A 17998-nucleotide genomic window follows, 5' to 3' on the forward strand; every position below is an offset into this window, starting at 1 on the left:
CAAAAAAATCACCTTGTAGAGAATTCAGCTACAAACAAATCACCCTGTAGAAAGATCAGCTAGAAGAAGTTACCTTGTAGAGAGTTCAGCTACAAAGAAACCACCATGTAGAGAGTTCAGCTGCAAACAAATCACCTGTAGAGAGTTCAGCTAGAAACAAGTCACCCTGTAGGGAGATCAGCTAGAAACAAGTCACCCTGTAGAGAGTTCAGCTAGAAGAAGTCACATTGTAGAGAGTTCAGCTACAAAGAAACTACCATGTAGAGAGTTCAGCTGGAAACAAATCACCCTGTAGAGAACTCAGCTACAAACAAATATGCCCTGTAGAAAGATCAGCTAGAAGAAGTTACCTTGTAGAGAGTTCAGCTACGAACAGATCACCGTGTAGAGAGTTCAGTTACAAAGAAACCACCATGTAGAGAGTTCAGCTGCAAAAAAATCAATCACTCTGTAGAGAGTTCAGCTAGAAGAAGTCACATTGTAGAGAGTTCAGCTACAAAGAAACTACCATGTAGAGAGTTCAGCTGCAAACAAACGCCCTGTAGAGAACTCAGCTACAAACAAATCACCTGTAGAAAGATTAGCTAGAAGAAGTTACCTTGTAGGGAGTTCAGCTACAAACAAATCACCCTGTAGAGAGTTCAGCTACAAAGAAATCATCATGTAGAGAGTTCAGCTTCAAACAAATCATCCTGTAGAGAGTTCAGCTATGAAAAGATCACCTTGTAGAGAGTTCAGCTACAGTAGAAGAAGACACCTTTTAGAGAGTTCAGCTACAAAGCAACCACCATATAGAGAGTTCAGCTGCAAAAAAAATCAATCACTCTGTAGAGAGTTCAGCTAGAAGAAGTCACATTGTAGAGAGTTCAGCTACAATGAAACTCCCATGTAGAGTGTTCAGCTGCAAACAAATCACCCTGTAGAGAACTCAGCTACAAACAAATATGTCCTGTAAAAATATCAGCTAGAAGAAGTTACCTTGTAGAGAGTTCAGCTACAAAGAAACCACCATGTAGACAGTTCAGTTGCAAACAAATCACCTGTAGAGAGTTCAGCTAGAAACAAGTCACCCTGTAGAGAGTTCAGCTATGAAAAGATCACCTTGTAGAGAGTTCAGCTAGAAGAAGTCACCTTTTAGAGAGTTCAGCTACAAAGCAACCACCATATAGAGAGTTCAGCTGCAAAAAAAAATCAATCACTCTGTAGAGAGTTCAGCTAGAAGAAGTCACATTGTAGAGAGTTCAGCTATACAATGAAACTCCCATGTAGAGAGTTCAGCTGCAAACAAATCACCCTGTAGAGAACTCAGCTACAAACAAATATGTCCTGTAAAAATATCAGCTAGAAGAAGTTACCTTGTAGAGAGTTCAGCTACAAAGAAACCACCATGTAGACAGTTCAGTTGCAAACAAATCACCTGTAGATAGTTCAGCTAGAAACAAGTCACCCTGTAGAGAGTTCAGCTATGAAAAGATCACCTTGTAGAGAGTTCAGCTAGAAGAAGTCACCTTTTAGAGAGTTCAGCTACAAAGCAACCACCATATAGAGAGTTCAGCTGCAAAAAAAAATCAATCACTCTGTAGAGAGTTCAGCTAGAAGAAGTCACATTGTAGAGAGTTCAGCTACAATGAAACTCCCATGTAGAGAGTTCAGCTGCAAACAAATCACCCTGTAGAGAACTCAGCTACAAACAAATATGTCCTGTAAAAATATCAGCTAGAAGAAGTTACGTTGTAGAGAATTCAGCTACAAAGAAACCACCATGTAGAGAGTTCAGCTGCAAACAAATCACCTGTAGAGAGTTCAGCTAGAAACAAGTCACCCTGTAGAGAGTTCAGCTAGAAGAAGTCACATTGTAGAGAATTCAGCTACAAAGAAACTACCATGCAGAGAGTTCAGCTGCAAACAAATCACCCTGTAGAAAGTTCAGCTATCAACAGATCACCCTGTAGAGAGATCAGCTAGAAACAAGTCACCATGTAGAGAGTTCAGCTAGAAGAAGTTACCTTGTAGAGAGTTCAGCTACAAAGAAACCACCATGTAGAGAGTTCAGCTGCAAACAAATCACTCAGTAGAAAGTTCAGCTATGAATAGATCACCCTGTTGAGAGTTCAGTTAGAAACAAGTCATCCTGTAGAGAGATCACCTAGAAGTATCACCTTGTAGAGAGTTCAGCTACAAACAAGTCATCCTGTAGAGAGATCAGCTAGAAGAAGTTACCTTGTAGAGAGTTCAGCTACAAAGAAATCATCATGTAGAGAGTTCAGCTGCAAACAAATCATCCTGTAGAGAGTTCAGCTATGAAAAGATCACCCTGTAGAGAGTTCAGCTATAAGAAGTCACCTTTTAGAGAGTTCAGCTACAAAGCAACCATCATGTAGAGAGTTCAACTGCAAACAAATCACCCTGTAGAGAATTCAGCTACAAACAAATCTCCCTGTAGAGAGACCAGCTAGAAGAAGTTACCTTGTAGAGAGTTCAGCTGCAAACAAATCACCCTGTAGAGAATTCAACTACAAACAGATAACCCTGCAGAGAGTTCAGCTAGAGTCAAGTCACCCTGTAGAGAGAATCCTGTAAAGAGTTCATCTACGTACAAGCAGATCACCCTGTAGAGAGTTCAGCTACATTTCAAGTCACCCAGTAGAGAGATCAGCTGTAAATTATCCTGTGGGGATTAATTGACATGTAATAAATATATGCAAGAGTTCATAATATAATGAACTCTTGATATATGCATTATATATATAATTTGTACATTTACTGATAAAATCAGAATGAGTTAAAGTATTTATAAAATCTGCTTCATCTTTTTCTTTTTCCTGTGGTAAAGAAAAATATATAGGTTAAAAAGCCCCAAAGCTGGCCATAGGCCAGCTTTGGGGTATACAAATACAAAAAGAAGTGAAATCTAATAAAAAACAGCCAAGCTGTAAAAAAAGGAGTGCGGCCCTTGAAAAGGCTATGATGAAAAAAGATGTGAAATCCAAGGTGGCGGCCAAGAAATGGCTGTGATGGTAGGTTAATGGTAAAACTTTTAATAACAACAATTCAGGTGAATTTGGTGCCGCTTGGTCTTGGCACAAAATTCACCTGAATTGTCGTTATTAAAATTTTTACCATTAACTTACCATCACAGCCATTTCTTGGCCGCCACCTTGGATTTCACATCTTTTTTCATCATAGCCTTTTCAAGGGCCGCACTCCTTTTTTTACAGCTTGGCTGTTTTTGATTAGATAGTAATGACAAGTATAAGGGAAAATTAGGTTGATTAGGAATCACAGAAATAAAAAGCAGGGAAACAAGGGAGGTCGCCTACACCTGCAGATATACAGTCGACATTGTTAATATCCCTATACCCATGACTAAATTAGGTCCACTAGTATATCTGCAGGCATAGGTGACCTCCCTTGTTTCCCTACTTTTTATTTCTATGATCCCTAATCAAGCTTAAAATTCTTGATTTTTCCTTATACTAGGTTGTTTACTTTTTAAAAAACATTTTTATGACTGGTGAACCCATGCATACAGCATCAAAAGAAAGGATGGTGCCAGAGTTAATATTTTTTGTCTGAACGCGTGCCCCAGGTATCAATTACTGACTCAAAAGTGAAGTAGCCATTAGAGCTGGGCGATATACTGGTATTGTTAGTAATCTGTGATATTTAAGTCATACTGGTTTTGATACTACCTCTTTTTTTTAATACTGCCTGTTTTTTTTAATACCGCCATACTGTCTGGGCACTATGGCCTCCCTGTGGGCTTGTTTCATCCCATATTTTAGAAGGTAACATGTGATAATGTTTGTAGGCAGGTGCTGATGTAGTCAGCTAACCAAACTGTGTAAACAAGTTTGTTTGTGGTAATTTGTACCTGAGGTTTGCTGAACTAACATGGGTATTTGGTGCTTTTGTTGAGGTAAATGGCGGTTACTTTAATACCAATGGCGGTTACTTTAATACCAATAATTTTTCCATTAATACCGTGATATTTAGTAATACCGTGATACTTTTTATGGAAGGTATACCGTTTGCTATTATTCAATACCGCCCAGCACTAGTAGCCATTATGTTTCACTATCAGCTATGTTCACTCCGTTATACATCGCTATAAATGAAGAACAGTAGGAAAAGCACAATCAATCCAGTCACCACAAAAAATACAGATGATTCGCTAACCCCAACTACTAGAGATTGAACAGTGGCCATTACGCTTTGCTTTCACCTATACTGTATTTCAGTCTGTTACACAGCATTACAAACAAAGACCAGTACGAGAAGTGTCTGCAATCAAAATCCAGTTGCTACAAAAAAATTGGGCGAGATACCAACACAGCCACAGGGAAGCCACTCATGCTATAGCAAGTCGACATCTTGCGTTGTCAGTGAAAAGAACTGAATACAATGAAGGACAAAGGCAAGTCCATGATGGGTGTATTGTACGTACTGCGGTTGGCAAAAAGGCACATCTTGGGACGAAGTGACGTCAAACAGTGAAGAAATCAAGCCTATAGCTGTATCCATTGTCAAGTTATGCTTGGCTAAATGCATCAGTTAGTTAGTCAGAATAAAATTCTGTTAAACGGAAAATTTTTAAGATTCCATGGAAACTTTTTGGAAGGGTTTGGAGTTGATCTGAAGACATTTTTGGGCTTGACTGTGCCTAACCAATACTGCCAAGTTGTCATGAAGGGAAATTAAGGCTGGTTTTAGGTTAGTTCTTCGTGATCCCTACTATACAGTACTACTGTACTGTATGATTAATCAAGTTGTCTGGCATTAGCTTACTGGCATGCTGTGTACTAGTAATTTTCTTGTTGTTAAGCTCTATCAAAATTTTCTGTACTGATATATCACTGCTTAATTTTTATTTAAGATGATAAGGAAATTGATATCGGAACACAGTCAGCTAATGATGCAACGAGAAATATACAATATCATAGTAACTTTTTTGCCAGTGTGCTTTTCTCCTGTTACCTATATCAAAGAAACGAAGAAAAGATTTTGCCTGCTCCATGGCCATGGAACATAATAAATTATTTTGATAATAAGTTGACTTCACATGTAGGCCTTTTTGAGTCAGGGTATTCATATCATTATTTTAAAATAGTCAGTACAGTTTCTGAGTTGTTTCAGTTTGAGAATAAATGGAGCATAGTGCCAAAGACAATGTTGATTGTTGGAAGTTCAGGAATAGGTAAAACAACTTTGTGCAAAGAAATAGCCAATCGATGGGCTAGTAAAGAGATATTGCCTAATAAAAATTGTTTATTCCTGATAAATTTGGATGATTCTACAATGCCAAAGATATGTAGTCTGGAAGATTTGGAAAATTATAGCTTTCATCCTGAGTTATCAAATCAACGTGCGAGAGAATTTTTGGAAAATGATAACAGTGATATTATAATAATCATAGATGGTTATAAAGACATTCTTGATCATGAAAACAATACATTTTTTACAAGACTAATTGAGCGTAGAATATTGAAACAATGTCTGCTTATTATTACAGTACATCCATCTGCATTAGAAAGACTGCAAAAAATGGTCAATGTTAGTCTAAATGTGGAACTATTAGGGTTTACTGAAGATGGTATAAATGAATGCATACAGCAAGAACTACAAGAGCATCCTGATAAAATTGTAACATTACTTTCCTACCTTGACGACAATGAATATGTTAAGGGACTTTGTTATATACCTACTCTCCTGATGATTTTGATACAATATGTTAAGAAACATAAAGGTTTGTCAAGTAGTTTTAGTGCAATGAAATTAGCAGTTTCTCATTTCTTACACAACAATTCTTTTCAAAAAGAATCAGGTATAGACCACTTTTTACATCTTTCAAAGTTGTCATTTGACTCCATCAGAAACAAGCAGTTCAGCTGTTTGCAAAATGAAATTAATAATAATGCATTATGTGATTTTGGTTGTTCATGTGTACAGGAATATCTAGCTGCTGAATACATTACTGAACTTAGAAATCCTTGTGAACAGTTTGAACTACTTAAAAATTTTCTTTTTGGAGCTGATGTTATTGACACTTGGGCTCAGCTGAACATGAGAAATATAAGAAACTTTAAATCACATTCCATTTTTCGTCATTCTGAAATAAAAAGTAATATTTCAGACCTGTCGAACCTCCTAAGATGCTATTCTGTATATACATGGTTTGACCATTTTAAATGTGATAGGTTTAAAATGTGCAATGATGTTGTCTTTCAAGCTTTATGCTTCATGCACAGTGAGGAAACCTACTACAGATGTTGTCCTAGAACTAAACTTGCAGATTGGTACTATAATGATAGGACATATGATACAAACCTACATAATCTGTATTGTTGGAGTAAAGTACTGTATATCTTTCACTACGCGATGTTATCAGCAGTAATTCTGGAATTGAACTTATTTTATTTCACAAATACAGACCAGACTTGTCATTTTACAAAGCAATAAGAGAACTCCTGCGAAGGCAACATGTTGCAGTGATGATACGAAATGACAATACATTGCTTGGATATAGGACAAGCTCGCATCAACTGGTTGAAGGACTTATGTTGACCAATTCATTAGATGTTTTATTACTGAAATTCTGTCACATTACTGATGATGTTGTTGATCAATTAAAACTTGAAAAATTAGAATCATTGTTGATTTCTGATTGCAAATGGAAAGGTCATTCATCAGTAACCAAAATATTACAAATGCTAAAGAAAACCTGTACTTTAAGATATCTTAATTTAAGTTCCAACAAATTGTCAGGAGAGGTAGCAAAATATCTTGCAGATGTAATCTGCAATAATACATCTATTTCAACACTCTATTTAGCTAATAATAATTTGAAGTCAATGGCAGGTGTGGTTTTACATGCCTTAAACAATGTATCATCTCTCAAAGTACTTGACTTAGACAACAACAACATGACCAGTGAAGCGTCAGTACAATTAGCTGGTGTTATCAAAAATAACTCTCACTTAGAAGAATTGCATTTGTCTAATAATGATTTACAATCATCAGTAACAGTGGTTCTTCATGCTTTACAACAGCATTCAAAATTGAAGTTGCTAAACTTGAATGAAAATAATCTGCCTGATACAGTTGGGAAAGATATAGCTCTTGTGATTAAACGTAATACTTCTATACAAGACTTACGTTTAGGTTTTAATAATTTAAAATCATCTATAATTCCGATTTTGCTAGCTTTGAAAGAATCAAAATCACGACTTAATGTATTGAATTTAAATGGTATTGGCATGTCAGAGGAAGTAGCAATACTTGTGGCAGATGTCTTCCATGATCGGTGCTCTCCTCACGAATTACATCTGTGTAGCAACAATTTACATTCTTCAGCAACTGTAATCATTCAGGCATTGCAGCATAATTGTTTTTTGAAACTTCTTAATTTGAACAACAATAACATTCCAGAGCAGGCAGCCCAGGATTTAGCAGATGTCATAAAGTACAACAGGTGTTATCTGGAGGACTTACGTTTGAGTTCTAATAACTTGCAGTCATCTGTATGTTTAATTTTAGAAGCTTTGAAGAAGGAAGAGGAAACAAGATCAAACAGATGTCATCCAATGTTGAAAACGCTTAATTTAAATAACAACAACATGTCTGGAAAAGTTACAACATTGTTATGTGATGTAATAAAAGAAAATTATTTACTAGAAGAATTACATCTATCTAATAACAATTTTCATCAGTCTTCAGCTGTATTTTTACAAGCTCTAAAATCACTTACCAGGCTAAAAGTCCTAAATTTAAATGGAAATAAAATGTCAGGTAAAGTAGCACAAGATTTAGCACATGTCATTGAAAATAATTGTTATTATCTACAAAGCCTTCACCTTGGTTTTAATAGCATGAGGTCATCACTAAGTTTAGTTTTACAATCATTAAAAACTGTTTCTCATCTTAAGATTTTGAATTTAAGTGGTAATTACATGACAGACTCTGTGGCACAAAAGTTAGCATATGTCATCAAAGCTAATGTTAATTTGGAGGTTCTACGCTTGAGTTGTAATGATTTCCAAGATTTGAAATCATCAGTATGGTTCATTTTACAAGCACTACAAGGAATTTCAAATCTGAAAATTCTTGATATGAGTAACAATAATTTGTTCTGTGATGGCGAAATTGTCATAAAAGATTTGGCAGGTGTCATTAATAATAACAATTGCTTAGAAGAGCTTCGTTTGTCTGGCAATCGTTTACAATTGTGTTCATCTGATTTTGTAGTTTTACGGGCTTTGGAAAGGATCTGTAGTCTAAAACAGCTTAACTTAAATTGCAATAAAATATCAGGTGGAACAGGAGAGCACATAGCTCATGTTATAACAAATAATACTTGTATAGAAGAGTTATCTTTGAGCCATAACTATTTATGTTCTTCTATAGTTTCAATTTTACGATCACTTAGTAAAGTTTCACATCTCAGAAAATTAAATTTGAATTGCAATAGCATATCAGGGATAGAAGCGGCAGAAGACTTGGCCACTGTAATAGCAAACAATGCTTGTCTTGAAGAACTGTGCTTGGGTAACAATAATTTTTATTCTTCAGCAGTTGTAATTTTACAAGCGCTACAAAATATTATTGGTCTAAAAGTACTTGATTTGAGCAGCAATAATGTTTCAGAAAATGCAGGAAAACTCCTAGCAAATGTAATAAAATCTAATATTCATTTAAAAGATCTTCGTTTAAGTTTTAACAAGTTGGGATCATCAGATGTTGTGATTACACAGGCTTTGCAAGTCATTTCAACACTCAGGATATTACATTTAAGTGGAAATTACATGTCAGAGAATGCTGGGAAAGACTTGGCAGCTGCCATTGAAAACAACAAGAACATAGAAGACCTACGTTTAAGTAACAATAATTTTCAAGAATCAATTTCTTCGATTTTAAAAGTATTAACAACAACTATGCACCTTAAAGTACTTCACTTGAGTAACAACAGTATTACAGGAAGTGCCGTGATAACTTTAGCATCAGTTATAGAAAATAACTTGTTACTAGAAGAAGTGTGCTTACCTAGCAATGGTTTTCACTTATCTGCGGACAAGATTGTACTGGCATTAAAGAAACTTTGCAAGCTTAAAAAGCTTAACTTGAACGATAACTACATGTCAAGTGGCATCTCAACTGACTTGGCTGATGTAATTGCCAATTGTAAAGTAGCTGAGAACTGGGACTGTAATAAGTAACTGGTGATGATGCGTGATGATGCAACCCTGATGTAATTGAAACCTTATAGAAACAATAAACAATTACTAGTATAAAAAACACTGATTTTGTAAATTTATTGCTGCTGCATATTGATGTGCTGATTCTTTTAATGCTGGATAAATGAAGTGCTGATTCACAGTGGAGGTCCTACCGAGATCTTGCAGGCTTACTTTGTGTAGTAATTGGCAAGAAACTGAACTCTTGGCTTTAGCAAGAAGGACAGGGAGGAAAAGGTCAACAAGACAGGTACTGCTGGTATAACATACAGCTTACTGTAAAGAGACAACTCCCATGAACTTTTGGCTTTTTGGCTTTCAGTGTAGGAGAATTTCTTTTAGTGAGAATGGACAATACAGTTGGAACAGTGAAAGGGACAGCCTACCCTTTAAGCTCGAAAAGGCTAAAACTCCAGCACATTCAGCACTTGGCAAGAGCCCTTGACTTGCCAGCAGCAGCCCCAAGAAGTGACCTTGAAGTAATGATTACTGGAAGGATAGCAGAAACCCGTGGTGAAGAAGCACAAGTTCAAGTCATTATTTCCCTGACTGAGGAAGGAGAACTAGTTTCACTGAGAGACATGGAGGGTACATTTTTGATTGCTCCACCACTGCCAGCCTTGCCTAGTAGAGGATCTAGCAGAGTATCCAGAAGGGCATCTAGTATGGCTTCCAGTATGGTGTCTACTTCTAGCGAGGAGCTTGAAGATTTGGACATAGCAAAGGACTTGGAGAGTCTAGCAATTGAGGTAACCCAATTACGTAATCTTCTTCAAGTGAGAGAGGAAGAGAGTGGAGCTTTAAGTGCCAAACTCGAGTTAATGAGAGGTGAAATAGATGATCTGAAGGCTGAGCTCAGTATCGCCCAGGATAGGATCCTGGAACTCTGGCAGGAAAACTGTGAGCAACTAATACAGTACGATAATGCTATGTCCGAGAAAGATAAGGAGCTGCAACTTCTGAGGGAACAGTTGCAAGTAAGAGAGCTGGAGCTAGCCAGGTTGAAACTGTCGAGTTTGGAGAGGCCAGAAATTCTGAGTGATACTGCTAAACTTCTCAAGGAGGAGTCAGTGAGTTTACTTGATGGTAAAAGTGTTTCTTTTCCTACAGGAATTGCTCGAGACAACCTACCTGGAGGAGGTCTCCAGAGAAGCCCTGATGTTAATTTTACTTGTTATCCAACTACTATGGCTTCAACAACACCAGAGCAACACAGAGGTCAGACCTTTGTACCTGTAGCACCACTAACAACAACAACAACAACATCCTTACCTTTGGGACATGTGACAACAACATCAGCTGATATTTTACCTGTCACAACAAGAGCAGCCACATCTAATCCTTTCCAACAGCCATGGCCATTACCTACCAGCTGCATACCAACAACAACCCAGGGACAGTTGAACAAACGTGAACGGAGTGGTTTTCTAGGAAGTGCTTATGAGCAGAGCTTACCTTCAACTGGTCAAGAGGTAACCAATATAAGTGCATCGTTATCTGATGCCCTTTCTGTCAGCAGACCTATAAACTCTATTGGAATTGCTAACTGTAGTAAGCTGGCTACCGACAGTCAGACTTATTCTCGCCGAGGGAAAGCACCCCCAATAGATCCTTTCAATGCTGAAGAGGTCACAGTAACTTTTGAGGATTGGCTACTGACACTAGAGAGAGCAGCCCAGTGGAATGAGTGGACCACTGAAGAGTCACTGATGCAGCTGGCTGGCTACTTGAGAGGAAGAGCAGCGCAACAGTGGAAACTACTACAGCCAGAGAATAAGAGGACATACCAAGCTGCCATAGCTGCTCTGAAGGAGAGGTTAGACCCGGGAAATCATACTTTGGCAGCTCTTGATTTCCGTCACATTTCACAGCACATAAATGAATCTGTTTCAGATTTCATAGGTCGACTAGAACAGGTGTTCCAGACTGGATTTGGGCGTGAACAACTTTCCAATGAGACAAGGGAGATGTTACTCTTTGGGAAACTACAGGAGGGCCTACTCTACACTTTGATGGAGGCACCATCTGTGTCTGGTGCCCAGAACTACAAGGAGCTTTGTTTAGCAGCCAAGAGAGAGGAGAGGAGGCTCAATGAGCTTAAGAAGAAGCAGCATTACTTGAAGAATGCTAAGCAATCGATCATTGGCTCAACCTACAAGCAGCCTACAACCTCACGAAGCTGGCACTGGAAGCCAGGGAACAGGTCGCAGAAAGATAGTAGCAGCCCAGTCTTACAGCAGAAACAACGAAGATGTTACATTTGTGATAGCCCAAATCACTTGGCTTGGCAATGTCAACAGCCAAAGACCGAGAGCTCTGGTAAGAAGTCAACACAGACTAAATCATCTAGTTCTAGACCTGGTGCTAATGTAATTCGAGCTACTCCTCACAATCACCCTAAGTGTGGATCCCGTAGTGTGGAAGTCAACATTGAAGGAATTCCCATAACTGGTGTTATAGATACTGGATCCGATATCACAATACTAAGAGGAGATCAATTCTACAACATAGTTTCAAAAGCTGGCTTGAATGTACAAGATCTTGAAGTTGCTGAACAGATTAGAGCCTGTACTTATGACCAGAAACCAATACGACTAGATGGACAGATGAAGATGAGTCTTAGTTTTAGTGAGAAGGCAATTGTTACTACTGTTTATATCAAGCTAGTTGCACCTGACGAATTACTATTGTCAGAAGAAGTTTGTCACCTCTTGGGAATTGTGAGTTATCACCCCAGTGTGAAGTCAGCTGAGAGGTGTCAGCCTACTAGTGAAGAGAAACCTCTGAAAGAAAAGAAGGAATTCCCAATTAGCATTAATGAAGCCTCAATTTCTGATCAGAGTAGCTGTGATTCTACTAGTGATAAGATTCCAGTAGTAGATATGAATCAGTCTTCTGATACTCCAGCTATTCATGTTCTGCCCGATGCTAAGGAAAGTGAGTCAAAATTGATAAGTAGTGATGGATACCCACCTTCGAATGATGTTGGCGATATTTCTAAAACTCAGCCTGCACGAGTGAAACTGATTACTGCTGTTCGACTACCAGCTTATTATTCAGCAGCTGTACCAGTGGAGGTTGAAGCAGTGAGAGGACATGTTCTGATAGAGTCAGAATACTTACCTGATGATTGTTTGAGCATTGATGATTCTCTGGTGAATGTTAATCAAGAGGGACGAACCACTGTAATAGTTTCCAACAACAGCAAAACACCTTATCAACTGAAGAGTAGTATCAAGCTTGCATGTGCTAGTGAGGTGGAGGTGGAATCAACTATAGAGAAGAGTCAATTGTCAGACCAGAAGTGTTGCTTTGAAGATGATGCTACTATTTCTGATGTTTCTTCACCTAGTATGCCAGAGTCGTTACAACCAGCTTCTGGACAGTTGAACGTATGGACTATAAATACATTGTCCAATAACCATCTTAGCTCTAATGAGCATATACGATGGAGACAGCAACAGCTTAGAGGAATCTTAATAAAGTCTAACAGAGAGCTATCTGATGATAAGTCCACGCAGTTGAGTAAGATTTTATCTGAGTACCATGATGTATTCAGCCTGAGTGATGATGAAAGGGGAGAGACTGATTTAGTCGAGTTCAAAATTGACACTGGAGATTCACAGCCAAGGAAGCAACCAGTCAGAAGAGTCCCTTTTGGGGCTCGGCGAGAGATAGCCGATCAACTTAATAAGATGCAGCAAAACAATGTGATCCAGCCATCTGAAAGTCCATGGGCAAGCCCCGTCGTATTAGTGAGGAAAAGAGATGGAACACTTAGGTTCTGTGTGGATTATAGAGCTCTGAATTCACTAACAAAGCCAGATCTTTTTCCACTTCCAAGAATTAATGACCTGCTTGACCAACTGGGGAAATCAAAGTATTTTAGTACATTAGATCTCAAGTCTGGATACTGGCAGATTAAAGTTAGTGATGACAGCCAGGAGAAGACCGCATTTATCACTCATAAGGGCTTGTTTGAGTTCCGAGTGATGCCATTCGGGGTTACCAATGCCCCAGCAGTCTTTCAACGTTTGATGCAGCGAGTGTTGTCCGGATTACAGACATCATCTACAGTTGAATTTGTCTCTGTTTACTTGGATGATGTGATAGTGTTTTCTGAGACTCTGCAAGATCACATCAAACATCTTCGAGCTGTGTTTGATCGACTAAGGAAAGCTGGACTGATGCTCAACCCTAGTAAATGCAAGTTATTGAGCAAGGAGGTTGAATATCTGGGACATATTGTGACACCTTGTGGACTCCAGCCCAATAATCGTAACTTGGAAGCTGTGAGAAATTTTCCTCAACCCACCACCTTGAAACAGTTGAGACAGTTCCTTGGTTTGACTTCGTACTATCGAAGGTTTATTCCTGGCTATGCTAAAGTAGCCCATCCACTTCATGCCCTCACTAGGAAAGGAGCAGTGTTTAGCTGGTCAGCAGAATGTGAAGTGGCATTTGAATCCTTGAGAGTGAAACTGTCCTCTTCACCACTGCTTGCTTACCCTGACTTTACCAAGGACTTCACACTGGAGACTGATGCAAGCAAACTGGGACTGGGTGCCATACTATCGCAATATCAAGATGATCTGAAGCTACATCCTGTTGCTTATGCCAGCAGATCCATATCCAATGCTGAAGCAAATTATGCCATAACCGATCTAGAGACCCTTGCAGTAGTATGGGCTGTTACCCATTTCCGCTACTATCTGTATGGTCATAATGTTATTGTTTTTACAGATCATGCTGCAGTCAGAGCCATTCTTGGTGCACCAAACCTCACTGGAAGACACGCGAGATGGTGGAGTAAAGTCTATGGTAGCGGCATCAAGCACATTGACATAATTCATCGGTCAGGTAAAAAGAACCCACATGCTGATTGTCTCTCTAGACAGCTGGTCATGGCTGCACCCTCAGATAAAGATAGTAACACTGAGGTACAAGTTGCAGCCATCTCTTGTGAGCTACCAGCCACTATCAGTGATGTGCTACAAGAGGAACCCAGAGAAGCGGAGCATAATAGTACTGCATTTTGTGATGAGCAGATGAAAGATCCAGAACTGAGTTCAATTATTCTCTACCTAAGAGATGGAACACTACCAGGAGATGCTACTCTGGCCAAGAAAATAGTAGCTGAGTCAACTCTGTATGCTTTGTGTAACAATGTGCTATACTTTGTAGGTCCCAAGCAGACTGAGATTTCACGAGTGGTGGTGCCACAGCATTTGCGTCATAGAATAATGCAGGAACACCATGATGGACCATTGGCTGGTCACTTCTCAGGACCCAAGTTGTACAAGAGTGTGATACGGTGTTGGTGGTGGCCACATATGTATACTGATGTGATGAAGTATGCTGACAACTGTCCACAGTGTGCCATAGTAGAAGGTACAGGAAGGAGACAGAAACCACTACTACAACCCATTGCTACTGAGCGTCCCTTCCAAATACTTGGAGTAGACATCATGGAACTACCTGTCACCACTAGAGGGAACCGTTATGTGATTGTTTTTCAAGATCTGTTTACCAAGTGGCCCATGGTCTTCCCTGCTCCAGACCAGAAGACAGAGCGTATAGCAAGATTACTGGTTGAAGAAATAGTCCCATGTTTTGGTGTACCTGAAGCTGTTTTGTCTGATAGAGGAACCAACTTGTTATCGTATCTTATGAAAGATGTCTGTAGAATGCTTGGAATAGAGAAGTTAAACACTACAGCAAATCACCCACAGTGTAATGGGGCCATAGAAAGATTTAACAGAACCCTCAAGACCATGTTGAGGAAGCACGCAGCTAAGTTCGGGATGCAGTGGGACCAGTATCTCAGTGGAGTTTTATGGGCTTATCGTAACACCCCTCACAGTTCCACAGGGGAGAAGCCATCATTTTTGTTGTATGGCTTTGATTGTCGCACTCCCACTGAAGCTGCGTTACTGCCAACCAGATCACTGAAGGCTACCAATCTGAATGATTATCAGGAACAGATGGTACTGTCCCTATCAACTGCTAGGAACCTAGCTAAAGAAGCTAACAAGATCTCTCAGAAGCGGTACAAGACCCAATATGACAAATCAGCTAAACCATCTAAATCCAAAGTTGGAGATTGGGTATTAATCTACTTTTCTCAAGATGAGACGGGAAAAAACAGGAAACTCTCTCAGCCTTGGCATGGACCATACCGGATAGTGTCCCAAGATGACCCAGATGTTGTAGTGACCAAGATTTATTTCCCTGATGATCCGGCCATTCAAGTCCATCAATCCAGAGTACAACCTTGTCCTCCATCCTTACCAACAGGCTTCTTCTGGTATGGGAACAAGCGATCAAAACCTGGTAGACCACCAAAGAAAGTGCTGAAGCAATTGGAGAACCTGGACGCTGAAATGAAACATCAATCAACACCCGGACCAAAGATCATGGACAGAGAGTCATTACCAGAGCCATCACAGACTAGTTCAACTAATCCAGCAGAAGTTCCACCAACAAGTGCTTCCCAAGTTAAGGAAGTCACATCAACAGATACAATCAATGATGAGCACCGATATTTTCTAAGAAGTCGAAAGAAGCCTAGTGCAGAAGCTCGGGTCGAGCTTATACCGGCGAGGAGATGATGTAAAGTAGCTGAGAACTGGGACTGTAATAAGTAACTGGTGATGATGCGTGATGATGCAACCCTGATGTAATTGAAACCTTATAGAAACAATAAACAATTACTAGTATAAAAAACACTGATTTTGTAAATTTATTGCTGCTGCATATTGATGTGCTGATTCTTTTAATGCTGGATAAATGAAGTGCTGATTCACACAATAATAATTCTCTGTCTGATTTGTTAATTTCCAAAAATGATTTGCAATCATCTGCACTAGTTATTTTTGAAGCCCTGATAAGAACATCATCCTTAAGAAAGCTTAACTTAAATAACAATGGTTTGAGTGGAAATGTGGCACAAGGCTTAGCACATGTGGTTGATAATAACCCATATCTAGAAGAATTGCATTTATCAAATAATGCCTTACAATCTTCTGTGAAAATAGTTTTAAGGAGTTTGCGAAGTTTATCAAAACTCAAAGTGCTTAATTTAAATAAAATTAGTATTAAGAATACCATGTCTGAAGATATACCAAAATGCTTAGGGGAAGTCATTAAAAGTAATGTTTTCTTAGAAGAACTGTATTTGTCTGATTGTAATTTCCGGTCATCTTCGGTCAAGATTTTAGAAGCTATGAAAGGAATTTCAAGGCTTAGGAAGCTTAATTTGAACAGTAATTATATGACTGGTATAGTAGCTGAAGTCCTGGCTGAGGCTATTGTACATAATGCTTCCTTAGAGGAACTCCTTTTATCCAATAATAACTTCAATATTTCTGCAGTTGTGATTCTTCAAGCTGTAGCAAGACTTACAAACCTCAAGAAACTCAATTTAAATAACAATGCCATGTCTGGAGTAGTGGCAGAACAATTGGTAGATATTATCAGATGCAACACTAGCCTACAAGAATTGTTTCTGTCTAATAACGATCTGAATTCTTCCACAAATTTGATTTTACAAGCGTTAAAAGGATATTCCAAACTTAAATCACTTGACCTAAGATGTAATAACATTTCAGATGATGTAGTAGAAGACTTAGTGAAGTTCATTCAGCACAATAACACTCTGGTACACTTGAATTTAGATTCTAACAATTTACAGATGTATGCACACATTTTGAAAGGAAATAGCAAGTTGAAAATTACTTTATAGAGAAGACCTTTAGTTGTCATTATATGATACATGCATGACATTTTTTGTATGTAAATGTAGGATATCATTGTCACAGCTATCAAATGAACCAAATTTTAATCAACCATGTATATATAATTTGAGGTATTGGTGTGAACATAATATATTGTACACATTACTCCAAATCCTTTACCATTATAAATCCAAAATCTTTCCTGTAATGTGCCTATAATGCCTGTGAGTGGTAGTAAAGGGGAGCAGATACATGGACCACAGTACACCCCCAGAGGATGTAGACATTTTTGGTTGAGTTCATGCACAAACATAAATGAGTAACAGTAGCAATCAGGTGATCCCACTAAATACCTGTGAAAGCTGGGAGTCAGAACCTTGCTAGAAACTGTGTTGAGTGCAGGAAAACTTCAGACTATTTTATTATCAATTGTGACTGGATCTGCGAAAAGGGGTCTTATAGCCTTTCCAATTGCATGTACTTGGCAGTCCATAACTTGACTTAGTAGGGTACCAGCCTGACATTTGGTCATTTTACACTAGCTCTATTTCTGGATGTAATTTAATTTAAGACAATAGGTTAAACACATGATGAGTTATGACTCATCAAAGTTGGAAATTTGGAAAGGCTATAAGACCCCCTTTGGTCACAATTAGTGACTTGATTCTATGGAGCAGGGATATCAATTCCTTTTAATTGCCAAAAAGTCGTGTTTTAATTTCCTAGGGAGAAACGACTTGCAGGCAACTTGCAAGAAAAGGACATTTCCGTGCAATACCCTTACTCTACATACACCCTGTAAATTCTTACCCTTACCCTGTATATATTCTGGCCACCTTACCGTGTATAAATATTTTAATCATATTAAAAATAGGTCTCACTTCTGGAGCCTACAAGATGCTGAACAATTGAAACTGTACACAAAGGTGTATGCTAGTGGTATACTATTGCAAAGTGAATACATTAATTTGCTTACTAAATGTGTGTATGCACACATGAATACTGCATGTACAGCATCTTGCCAAAGCCCAG

The 17998-nt window shown here is 38.6% G+C and overlaps 2 protein-coding genes across 2 annotated transcripts in view; both read left to right on the forward strand.

Moving 5' to 3' along the window:
• The window catches only part of LOC136255134 (ribonuclease inhibitor-like), a 25064-nt gene extending 15852 nt beyond the window's left edge, over window positions 1-9212 (forward strand). The window contains exons 3-4 of the mRNA XM_066047853.1: window positions 4877-5824; window positions 7957-9212. Of these exons, the coding sequence (XP_065903925.1) occupies window positions 4877-5824; window positions 7957-9212 (2204 nt within the window). The remainder of the gene's footprint in view (window positions 1-4876; window positions 5825-7956) is intronic.
• On the forward strand, window positions 8174-17162 carry LOC136255983 (uncharacterized). The gene is made up of 2 exons (XM_066048890.1): window positions 8174-14090; window positions 14151-17162. The coding sequence occupies exons 1-2, from the start codon at window positions 9578-9580 to the stop codon at window positions 15839-15841; spliced, it is 6204 nt and encodes a 2067-aa protein (XP_065904962.1). The 5' UTR covers window positions 8174-9577; the 3' UTR covers window positions 15842-17162.
• Window positions 17163-17998: the final 836 nt, after the last annotated feature.

Source organism: Dysidea avara, chromosome 5, assembly GCF_963678975.1.
Source record: "Dysidea avara chromosome 5, odDysAvar1.4, whole genome shotgun sequence".
In the NCBI taxonomy this organism is placed as follows: Eukaryota; Metazoa; Porifera; class Demospongiae; order Dictyoceratida; family Dysideidae; genus Dysidea; species Dysidea avara.